This window comes from Athene noctua, chromosome 2 (assembly GCF_965140245.1).
Source record: "Athene noctua chromosome 2, bAthNoc1.hap1.1, whole genome shotgun sequence".
In the NCBI taxonomy this organism is placed as follows: domain Eukaryota; kingdom Metazoa; phylum Chordata; class Aves; order Strigiformes; family Strigidae; genus Athene; species Athene noctua.
This window is the reverse complement of record NC_134038.1, coordinates 76,636,920-76,649,708: the sequence shown is the minus strand read 5'-3', so window position 1 is coordinate 76,649,708 and position 12,789 is coordinate 76,636,920. Positions and strand designations below refer to the sequence as shown.

Sequence of the window (12,789 nt, the reverse complement as noted above, 5' to 3'; positions counted from 1 at the left end):
TCACACTGCATATACTGCATCTTGGAAATCAAAGCCATTAAAAAAATCATGTTCAATGAGAAAAGAATTGCACAACTGTTCAGCTGAGTGTAATCACTAACTAAATTTAATCAAAATTTACCTGCGTAAGAACCCAATAAAATAAAAATTTAAGATTTGGCTTACTGCAAGTAGTTTGTAAAGAAAACTCTGGATGCATGCCGTGCATTTTATAGCAGGTATTTATGTCCACTTTTTGCACTAAAGGAATTTTCAGGAATTTGAAAGAAATCAAAGCAAGAAAAAGAGGGAATATTCTGTAAAACACAAATAAAAATTCTGGAAATATTTTGTATTCATGTCTGGATGAAAGTACTTTTATCCATCGCGAGTCTTAACAAGTAGCAATAATTTATGAAGCCACTGGGGGGCACCAAGTGTTTTAGATGATACAGAACTGGAATGGAAAGTGGAGTTTTAACTGACCTTTTCACCTGTAATAGCTCTGCTTAACACATTTACCGAAGACCCTGCACCTTTGAACTATAAGCTATTATCCTGAGTTGCTTTTACAAAGGTTGTTGCAACCAAACATAATTAAACCCAATAAAGTTAAACATTAAGCTTAGAAGTTGAAACTTTTTAAAACCGAAGGGCTTTTAGGTATCACATCTGCCTCTGTGAGTCTAAGAGCTGTACCCATACTCTGGATGTGAGCATAGCAGTAGCTCACAGGAGGACACATGTGGTTTTAGTGCTTCAACTTTTCAAGACAGGAAGGTAAACTGTAAAAATAAAGTCCTGTCTGGAGAACTCTGGGCACTGAAACTAAGGATAGGAAAGGAGAGGTGAAAACTGACAAGCAGTTGGTTCTCAGTTTTCCGCTGAATATGTACATATCAAGCCTGATCTATGCATATTTTAACCCTCAAAATGCTTTTGATTTTGTGTCATGCTGTGTCCTCATGTCCCTAGTACCATTAACTTAACAATAACTTCGAGCTGGCATTCAAATATTATTTAACCTTTAAAAATTATTTTATTTAATGCTGTTCTATAACAAAAAAGTGGACATACACAAACCATCTCACATACTGTTTCTAGCAATATCATTTGGAAAATCCCTTTATCATGTGGGTTCCCAAAGGGGAATCACTGCATTAGTGGCCTGGAAAGTTTTGGTACATAGGAACAGAGTACCAGCCCTTCTCTTCACAGTGAAATTTAGCAAATTGAAGAACCTTGTAAGGAATTTTTGTGTATCACTATCTATCTCAGGTAAATAACTATTGCTGTCCTGAAGTGAGAAGGGAAACAAGAAAGGGATCCAATTCATTTAGTTATTCTGATGAGTGCTAGCTGATGCCTGCAAGCAGTTGGTGCTATTTGCTGTAAGGGGCCTCAGACAAAGAATGGGCCCAAGGACATAATTTCTGCAACTGCGATGGTACATCCAGGGGAGGGCAGATAAACCAGCAGACACCTGTGGAAGCCCCTCGGGGACTCTTCCCCAAATTTCAGTACATTTGCACAATGTATTAACATATGGATTAGATTCTCTGAAAATAGGTGTGTACTTCCCAGAAATCACATGAGTATTCATTTCTTTGATTGTGTACAATAAGTGTGCCCTTGTCTTTAGGTATGCACGTTAGCTGGAACGATCCCACATGCATCCAGCGCTGCAATAAAAATGCCTGCCTTCTAAAACTTCAAACTAAATCTCACAGGGTTGAGATCGAATTTACAGTAACAATTCAGGATTAAGGGAAATGTCTTACATCATCACTAATGGGAGCAGAAAACTCATGAGGCGTTAAGATGTGGTCCCTATTTAAAACAAGCTGTATTTGTGTATGTATATGTGTAAATATAAATATAAATGCTTCTGCACGGAGGTGTTTAAACTGAATTTTGATTTTTGGGCAAAGCCTTCAAGAACTAAAATAGTTTTTGATTGAAGGGAGCTTCTCTGAAGCATCAGCCCACATTAATGTGTATACGCAAGTAAGCATACCTGCCTAGCCTTGATCACTTCATACTTTTTCTCCTATAGATTTCACCTCTCTGCCTGCCTTAGCTCACATCCCACTACTCTCCGAAGGAAAATGCTGTCAAAAGTGTCTTCTCAACAGCCACTCGGACTGTGTCACTCCCCAGCTGAAATGCTATCTCTGGCTTTGCTGTTCTGTAGAGCTACAGCTTCTGAAGTCTCTGCTGTTGATTTTTAATGGAATTAGTTATCTTCGGCAAAGAAAGAAAGACCCGGTACACTGATTTCTTATGGTCCTATGGAGGATTCATCTGAGTCAGAATGTTCATCGGGATCACATACAAAAACATCAACTGCTAAATTTCTGGAATGACTTCTGAGCTCTTTGAGAGGACTTAAAACAAAGGAGTAATAGATAGTCAAGCAGTTTGCAAATGGGCCATATACAAATAGGCCATTTGGGTTTCATATTTATACTGACTCTGAGTGTTTGGAATCAGTCCAGAAGACTGTTACTGTTGTTGGGTTTGCCTTCTTTGTAGATCTCCTTTGACTGAGGCTTTGGTACTTAACCTCCAAAATTTTTATTTTTCTCTCCCCACATGTGCCAGAGATGACTGTCCTCCCCTTTACCACTTGCTTTAAAACCTATACTTAGCAATAGGTTAATATTACATGTTGCATGGGAAAAGAGTGCATAACTGGAAGGTTTAGAAAACAAAAAAGTTACTGCAAGTCACACATTCTCATCTACCAAGAATATTTTAGTTCCTAAATGTCTTCCTCAGTACAAGCATTTTGATGCAGACCTTAAGGTTGCAAACATAACAAACATATTTTTCTTAAAACATACTAATAAAGGAGAAGAAAAAAAAAAAAGAAAAAAAAAAAGAGAGACAAATAGTTTTTTGGGGCAGTTTACATCCAGGATAAAAAAAAAAAAGGTTTGTGAAGGGATAGTTGATAGCTATCTTTGGTCTTCCATATAGAAGCTTGGTGATCACACAGCAAATAGGGTGGCTTCTTAAGGATATGAAGTGTTTTTCCCCTCTGTGTCATGTCAGAAGCTCATTACTAATGAAAATCTCAAATCACTTTGTAAGTAATACCTGGCTGTGTAAAAGAAGCTTAACTAGAAGTCTATAAACACTGGATAAATCTTCCTACAATCTTCTATGATCAGAAGCTGAAGTGTCTTTTTTTTTTTTTTTCCCTAGGTGATCACAAGCATCTATATTGGGGTTTATATAAACTCAGAAAGGAATTGAAACCCTAGGTCCCAAATCTCTCAATAAGGCCCAGCCCTGAACCTGAACAGGCATGCCTATTGTATAGCGTGAGCAAGAATGACATGCCCTACACACAGATATGCTGATGTTATGAAAACTATGTGGTGTACGAGTGCATGCTACATCCCAGATGTAGGCATCTCCTTCCCCAGGCTCCAGCCCAAGGACCTGTTTCAAACCTCTGCTCTTCTGCCTGACTCTGTGGCCCTTTTCCTGAGGCAACTCCTTAATAACACAACAGAGAGAGAGCACTTCTTCCTGCTTCCCCAGCTCCATCCAGTCTGCTCTCCACTCGAAGGCTGAAATACCTGCTTCTGCCAGTGTTCCTAGGTCTCTTCTTATTCTACCTATGTCCACTCTATCACCCACTGCAATAAATGCAGGTTCAGAAATAATTCTGGCAACTACAGGTGTTCCCTTAAAACCCAGCTAAAAGTCCCAAGTACACAAGATACAATACCAGCTATTCTCTTCAAGGACAGCCTTTGCCAGCAATAGGAAGATAAAAGCTGTTACTGTTAAGATGCTGCATGTTTAAAAGAAAGCAACTTTTCGAGGCCAAGCACTGGGATAAGCAATTTTAAAGTGAAGTTAAATTTCACATTAATTTTCATTTGGAAACTCGTCTGTAGGTTTGAAAATACAAACCAGTGTCAGGCTGGTTTACATACTTCATTACTATGCTACCTAAAGAAAAGTCATCACAAGATATTTGGAACCCACAATAATTCCCGAGAAGAGGGGGAAATGTGCAAGACATGAAACATGTTTATAATTGTATATTTTTATAATTTTATATTTTGGAGCTACTGATGTAACTTTACCAACATGTCTGCAAACTCACAAGAGGTATCTTAAATTCTGCTAGAGCAGGGAGCAAATCAAATGCAATTATTTCTTGAAATTTAAGTTCAAAAGAGAGTTGATAGAGATAGAAGTGACTTTTTTTTAAAGCTGCTTTGGAACCCACTGAATTTAACCAGCATTCATCTGGGGGAGGCAGGTGGCAAGGAGAAACTAACTTAATGGTTCCAGTTTGACAGATGTATACAGTGAGCCGAATTCTGCACTTAATTACCCCTCTTGCCCTTTCAAAGTTGCAAACATAAGGTCGTAACTTATTTTTCTCTGGGGAGCAATTTAGTCCTTAGTGAAATATTAAAATACATACTCAATCCAATGAGCCTTTGGGAATCTAGCTATCTGAAATACCTTTACAAATAAGGAAATATATTAGGGCTTTCATTTGCAGTCAGTTTTTTTAAGAAAAGATTGATTTGCTTAGCTTACTTGAACTTTATTGCGACAGAAAATACAAAAACCTGGTCCTCAGCTATGATTAGAGGGAGACAAACACTTTTTGGCTGATCATTCAGGGAAATTTCTGGGAGACAGGGAAGGAGGGATCTTGTTGAATATAAATACTGACCTGTGGAAACCGGCCTGATAAAGGGCTGTGTAATTGGTATGAGGCTTCCAACTCTCTATTTTCCCAGCCCTACTTAAAAATTTGGCATCATATTGAAATAATTGCAGTCTTCAGAAATCTAATGTGAGAGAGAATCCCACCAGAAACTGTAATGGTATCCTAGTAAAAGTGGTAACAAATCTTGTACCAATTTTTCATCAGAAGGATATGTAATCAGATTGCCACAAGGATGACAGAGCATCAGGATTGCCACCGTTGTCTAAATTTATTTCTGAAAGCCTCGTAGAGTCAGTTGAAAATTATAGTGTGATAAAAATGAGAAACAAAGAGGGTATCCTCCATCCCAGAACCTTTCCAGATCAAAAAGGACTTCCTCATGCAGTGATTTTATAACAGTGGAAAAAAGCCTTTCTTAGGAATTAATCTGTTTAGTACCACAATAAAAAGGAATGTGTGTCTGCAAGGAGTTTGGTATACTAGACCAGATCCTTAGCTAATGGATATTTTTGTAAATATTTAGAGCCAAGTCATGGATTTCCCCTCACTAGAAGTTTCCCTAGACTTCATAAAGACAAAAGGTATGCTTGAATTTGACTTTACTGCTACAGAGGAAGTATATCTATAATTTAGACTGGCGCCAGATGTGGGTTTTAGTGATAAAGAAACCCCTTCTTTTTACATCAAGAATAAACTTTGTACTTATTCATAACAATGTTACCAAACTGTAAATTGTACACATTTAAAAAAAAACAACAACAAAAAAAGAAGTATTTTAAACAGGAAACAAAGAAGGAGCAGAGGTATACATGCACAATAAGTCACTGTATCCCTTAATCATAATCTAAACATGCTCTCAATGTATGAACATTAATAAAATCAAGAAGTAATGAATAAACATGTTTTTCTGCAATAAAACTATGGGTGTTCTCTTGCTTAATTTGAAAAGGAACTATGGTCCCACACTGCAGAAATTCCGAATTTCTACATTTCTCTTCCCTAAAGATTAACACAAAATGGATGACAGTTTTGATCTTGCCATGATACAAAATTGTGACAGCACATGGGGCAAATAAGCAGCACCCCTCTTGAACAGAGTTCTCTAAAAGCTGTTGCCTGTGCTTTCTGATGGGTACAGAAGTCATGGAAAGTAGACAGGTAGCCAGCTCATTTTCCCTTGCCATCCCACCACAGGTTACCCAAGAATGTGAATTCCAGTCACCTTGCGGATGTGCTCCTGCAGTCCCGTGACCCCATACATCCTCAGTACGAACCAGAGCTTCAGGGAGCGGAACCTCCTGCCCAGGGGGATTTGCCAGTGCTGAAAGCCAGGGAGAAGGGAGGGCACCCATGTTAGAAGTCCCCGTTGCAGTGATACTGAAGAAACTGCACATTCTGCAATGATTTTGAAGCATGCCACATTGCCATATCCTACAGGCAGTTGCTAGAGGTGGGTCAAATAATAGTAGAAATATCTCTTCCTGTTTAATGTCCTGGTGTGATTGTTCAATACTCAAAATTTTCAAATTAAAATTGGAAAATGAGGTTGGTGTCAGAATGGAAGGGTCAAAAGGCAAATAAAATTTTCTTTGTGCATAAGTTCTCCTCGAAGGTTTTGAAAAGTAAGTATCTTAGAAGCTGTCCTGGCTTTGGCTAGGGCAGAGTTAATTTTCTTCCCAGTAGCTGGTACAGTGCTGTATTTTGGATTTAGTATGACAATAATGTTGAAAACAAACTGATGTTTTATTTGTTGCTAAATTGTGCTTATCCTAAATTAAGGATTTTTCAGCTTCCCACACTCTGCCAGAGAGCAGGTGCACAAGAGGCTGTGAGGGAGCATGGCCAGGACAGCTGACTTGAACTAGCCAAAGGGATGGTCCATGCCATAGGACGTCATGCTCAGTATATAAACTGGGGGGAGTCACCTGAGGATATGGATTTTGGCTCAGAGACTGGCTGGGCATCAGTCAGAGGGTGGCGAGCAATTGCATTGTGCATCACTTGTCTTTCTTGGGTTTTAGTTCTCTCTCTTTTTGTTATCTTCCTTTTCATTACAACTATTATTAATAGTAGTAGTAGTATTGTTATTATTATTTATTGTTATTGTTTTTATTATCATTATCATAATTATATTTCAATTATTTTCAATTATTAAACTATTGTTATCTCAACCCATGAGTTTTACTTCTTTTTTTTTGATTCTTCTCCCCATCCCACCAGGCTGCGTGATGCTTAGTTGCCAGCTGGGATTAAACCACAACAGAAGCTCATGTACATTATTTATAGTTGTGGGGCTAGCATCTACAATGACAGGCCCCTTTTCCATTTCAAAACAACTGTGTTTCTACTAGTTAAACATTAAAGCACATACACCTTTTTTTAAAATTGTATTATTCACTATCTTAAGGGAAAAAAAAATCTTTAGGATGTTTCTTTCTACTGTCTAAACCTTGAGATATTGCACATGAAAGAAAATTTCAGCCTTTAAACAATTTTTTTCAGAAAATAAGAGTTTAAAGTTTCACCTTAAGGAATATTAAAAAATTAGCAAGCTGCATCCTTTCTGGAAAGAAACATAAGGTTTTTGAGGTTTATGATAGTAATGGAAAATAAAAGTCCTGAAAATATCAGTATATACCAGTAATAATACGAATTATTACATTGATGCTGTACTTACCCGATAATCTGTTACAAGGCCTGGAAGTTAAAGAAAAAACGTTCACACTGCTTCATCACAACAGCCAAAGCTTTTAATCATTCTAATGTTATTGAAAAAGCTGTCTCTTAGCTATCCCGTACATTTGCTACAAACTTCTGCAATCATCAGTGTCAACAGGACCACTAAATATCTAGCAGGATACTCAGCAGCATGCTAAATGAAGGTGCTTGTAATAAGCTTCATTCATTAGAATATACCACTAACATATTAAAGTTTACAGGAGAAGAAACACAATCTTCCTGTTATACCACAGATACTGGCTAGATGATGGTCTAAATACTATGGTTTTTTTTCTTCTTGTAAGAAAAAGACTTAGTATATAAACCAGCTGCTATTAATTATGTTATAAACACTTTGCAGAATCCCCAGACTCATTTCAACACTCATTCTCTGCTGTGAAATGTCACCACCTTTACCCTAGTGTACTGGTAACACTTTTTAAAATAATCCACTTCTACCTACCTTTTACGCTCATTCATGTATTTGTTGCTAATTCTTCAGCATGTCTGATACGTGACTGGAAATTTGACTCAGAATTGACCTCTTTCTGCTTGGAGAATAGTATTCTTTGGTTTCTTTATGGCTTTTCATTTAATGTAGTGAAAGCCCCTTACAAACACAGACTGACTAAGCCACAAAGCAGTCCAGGGAGGCAAGTAGAGGACATTAATAGTTATCTTTTATATAAGCGCACAGAGTCAAGATGCGTCTACCTTTTCTTTGAATCAGGTAATCAAACTGATTTCTCAGTAAAGGAAGCTGTAACATAAAACTAGATTACTTGTAGCAAGACAGTGACAGAAATTAAACTGACGTAAAATTTAAAGCACTTCTTTAAGTAAATGTGGAAGCATCTGCTTAGCTTTTTTCTTTTGCTTTATTACTCTGCAGTGGAGTATAGGAGTTCATAGGAAAATAGGTATTTAAATTCCATGGGAAAGCACTGTCTAAGCGCTCCCAGAATTCTGAACTGCAGGGTACTATATAGAACTTATGAATTTGACCAGTCTATGTCATGTACAAAATTCTCAGCCTTTACATTTTCTAGCAGTTTAAAAAAAAAAAAAAAAAAAGACTGTATTTCCTGTTTTACAAGCTCTCTTGCCAATGTACTCTTATCTACGCAGGCAAAGCATAGGAAAAAACATGGTGCTTCCTCCCTGCAACATATAACTGTTTGGATCTTTAACCTGTTACTAGATTATTTTCCAGATTAAAAAAACCATACAACAACAAACAATCATTAACCTGTTCCTGGACTTCAGGAAATGAACATAGTTGTCTCAGCTCAGTAACAAGGCAGTATAATAACAATCACATTCTTCTGCATTGTAGCAGCCATTTTTGTTTGATAGCTGCAAGACTGGTAGTAAAGAGAGTAAAGCAACTGGTGCTAGATAAATAATCCTATGCTCCTGTAAGGGGCTATGTCTAATGATCCACAACAACGCCTTTCACAAGCTGTGAAGCAGAATGCAATCAATGATTAGTCCTTGATTACAAGCCTTAGTCTTACATCTGTATTTAACCAGGAGGAATTGCATTGTGGGAGCATATGTGGCATTCACAATAGAGTATAAAGCTGCATTCTTCGAACACTGCCATTAGGATTTGACCTATATCCTGGGTTGCCAGGCAAGCTAGTATAATCTTCCTGGTGTCATGATGCAAATCACATAAAATTATAATTAATGACAAAATAAAGACTTTCCCCTTGGGGGCACACATAATTGCCATGTGGTTATTAAGAGTAATTGCTCACAGATAGAGATATTTTTCCGCTCATTTAAATTCTTGAGTGAGAGATGAGCAAATTCAAAAATGCTTTTCATTTGCCTTGCAAACCATGATGGGAATTTTCAGACCTGAGACATTCTCAGAAAATAAGACTGTCCATTAGACAAGCCATATTTCCAGGAGTGCTGACATCCCATAAATCACATAGGGATCATTAGGGACTGCAACAAATTTGCACCTTTGCAAATTTGACTATGTTTATTGAAGACATAAGTGTGGATTGAATTTAACAGTTTAACTAGGGGCATTAGCATTTAAAAAGTGTTGTCCGGCTCTTTTGAAAATTGGTATCAAATAGGAATAAAGCATAGAAAAACTTATTGTCACTGGACTGCTAGTAATCAGCTGATCTCTTTGAAATCATTCTGTCCAGATCACATAACATGCTATCACAGCTGACAAAGGCTGAACAACTTATTAACCAAATTAGAAGGTGAAGTTTTTAGGTCAACTAAGTGGCCACACTGAAAGTACCTAGTTTTAAGAAAGATTTGATTTCTTTCTGGTGTTATTTAACCTGGGGAAGATCTAAGGTTTTTCTATCAGTACTGTCAGTTGTCACGAGAACATATTTTCCCCTTAGTTAAGGTTGGGTTTTTTTTCTCCTGAAGAGAAATATTTCTCATGTATGTAAAGTAAAAGCTAGTGACTGAAATTTATTTGCTGTAACTGGCATTTTTCATTAAAAAAAAAAAAAAAAAGCGGTATATAGGCTTTTTCTTAACAATCCTACCCTTTGGAGGGTGAACCTCAGCTCCAGAGTTACTGCATTTTCCTGTTTATTGCACTGTTCTATATCTACATTGCTTGGAAATGTAGAAAAGAAATAAAATGGAAAATTTCTGCCAGTTCAGAATTTAGGCACAAGAATCCATTTTTCCTAGGGCTTTTTAGTGAATGGTGGAATTCTGGATGGTGTTAGTTTAAATGTCAGTGAGTTCAAAGCCATAACAGAGAGAAGATAAAAATACTCAGGATACGCTTCTGAACACAGATCAGCACCAGCAGTTCCAGGAAAAATACGAAATAAGCGGTAAGAACATCCACATGTGATTCACCCTCTTAAGAAAGTTATGAGAGAACTTGCACCACATGTTGACACTGCACTACTGTGTCCTTCTTCACAATTAATCAGTTAATAACTGAATGTGTAAAACGGGCTTCAGGATGGCAAGCGCCGCTCTGCAGTTGCTAGGTATGTGCAAGGAGCAGCGCTAATCCATTAAGGAGCTTTGTGTAGGGCATAAGATTTGTAAGTTCTTTGTGAGCATTTTGTGAAGAGCTTTCATGAGCATTTTGTACAAGATGGATAGCCTGCACTTACCTCCTTCTCTACAATCAGTGCAAGAACATGAGAGCAACAGGATAACGTCCCAGATAGCTATCACTCAAAATAGAGCACAGATATCAAACACAGCTCACCCCTTCTTTGCAGTTTCAGGGACTGTTTGCTCCTGGCATGGGTTTTTGGAAATTTGAAATCAGAGCTTCCACAAATAGCTAAGAAAAAGGGTCACAGACTTAGAAACTCTAAAACAACACAGATCTTGAAACCATTATGGAGAAAGGTATGTTGAGGAAGGCAGGTTAAAGGACTCGATACACAGCATCTAATAATATGTTTATCTGACTGCCAGAAGATCATTAAGAATTTTCTCAATACTCCTACAGTCAGTGCTAAGTCTGGAGCTGGGGAAATCCCAATACAAAAGCATGTAATGCTTTATAAAATGTCTTTCCCTCAATTGCTTTTTTTACTAACTAAAATCTCACTAGACATGTGTTTGCACTTTAATAGGCTTAACTCCCTAGGGCACTCTGAAAATGGAAATAGGCTGCTAAACAACTTAGGTAGTTTAAAGAATTTTAGTTTTCATCTTAAGTCCTTTTTTCCATTAGATATCAGTGTGCAAACAAAATAATAATAATCTAATTTATTTATAAAATTACCAGACTCCTGATGGTGATGCTGCAGGTAAAGAGGTTCTAATTTAAAGGCACCTGTTAAATCTGATCTTTTTTTCACCCTGTATAAAAAAGAAAGAATTAAATTTAAGGGATTAAATTTCCACAAGAAATGAAGGCAAATTGTATGTGTTTAAACTGGCGTATTTCCTGAGCACAGCCTGTGCCGTTTTCAGTGCTTTTTCACAGCCATATCAGTACTGTACTTACAAGTAGTTAAGTGTAAGGCTCAGCAGGAACGGGCAGCATGACTGCACGACTGCATATTTAAAAACAGACAAGAAACAGACACAGAGGATCTTTTTATGGTGATAGACACTCACACCAGAATGTGAGACTAGCTGAAGCAATGTTAATGTTTGCAGTCAACAGAAGTTGCCTTGAAATTACTGCAGTACAAAGCTGTGTGGGAAGAGCTGTGGCTTCCTAGACAACATGCACAGCCGTGGTGAGGCCTTGTGTATGCTGGCCACTGTCTCTCCATGCTGCAGTGGTGGCAGCAGCAGCCACTGGTAGGGACGAGCACCCTGGTCCAGACTCAGGTTTCCCTCTTGTGCCACCCTGCCCTTAGCTGGGTCCAATATACAATTACTGACAGACATACTGCAGCACAATGCAAAACTGAGAAGCATACCTTAGTATTGCCAGCTAGTGGATGCTGTGACTGGACTGACGTTCAGAAGCCAATATGCCCCTTTTACAGAGAATAAACTACGTTTTGCCAGTGGGTAATAATAAGATTTTGCTGGTTCATGCTTCACTCTGTGTAAGACTGATTCCCCTCCACAAATGTTGGGGTTTATAGAGGCAGAAGAAGAAACCAGAAATCAAAAAGGGAAAGACTGCTACATCATTATATTAGGCCCATAAATATATTACAAAGTAAGCAATAATTATGTCACCACAGGGACACTACAAATGACAAAACTCTAAACCTTTTATGATTTTCTGTGCATCTGTTTTCCTTCTGGGTTTTAATGTAAAATTATAAATTTCTAAGTAAAAATCTAATTTCCAATATTTCAGTGTGTATGTATAAATGCACAGACCAGTACATATTCCCACTCTCATCCACATCTAAGCTGTGCTCATAAAGCACCTTAGTCAAACAAATAAAAAGCCTTCCTCTCACTAATGCTCAGGAAAGTACCAAGATTAGCAGTTAAGTACTTGCCTTCAGGTATGGAAGTACATAGCTGAAGATAAAGAATCTGATGCACATGAAAAATAGTAAGATATTCAGAGTGCTCTCAATAAAAACAATTAAGAACCTGTTTGTGTGATGGAAATGTCCTATGGACAGAAGGAAGAACCTATTAACTGAGAGCAGGTTTAATTAGGGTAAGTATTTTTAGCAAACTCTAAGTTGTTCTATTGTATTTATTTGATATGTTTGATTACTTTGATATATTCATGTTTCAGTAGCTCATTCTGTATGCAACTAACCCAAGTTATGCAATAACATTAGTTGTCTTGTGAGAGCTTCATTCTTTCTCCTGCAATATGCTGTGCTAAACAATGGAACAGACAAGTATTCTGCAGAAACATCTAGCTTAGAAGACATAAAAATGCTGTCATCTTGTACTTCCTTGGTGCTGTTACTTGCATTTTTAAAAGATGG

The 12,789-nt window shown here is 37.5% G+C and overlaps 1 protein-coding gene across 1 annotated transcript in view; it reads right to left on the bottom strand.

Moving 5' to 3' along the window:
• Positions 1 to 12,789, bottom strand: part of DDC (dopa decarboxylase) — a 58,616-nt gene that overhangs the window by 8,667 nt on the left and 37,160 nt on the right. The window contains exons 10-12 of the mRNA XM_074899471.1: positions 11,154 to 11,230; positions 7,365 to 7,384; positions 5,910 to 6,008 (exon numbers count right to left, since the gene is read on the bottom strand). Of these exons, the coding sequence (XP_074755572.1) occupies positions 5,910 to 6,008; positions 7,365 to 7,384; positions 11,154 to 11,230 (196 nt within the window). The remainder of the gene's footprint in view (positions 1 to 5,909; positions 6,009 to 7,364; positions 7,385 to 11,153; positions 11,231 to 12,789) is intronic.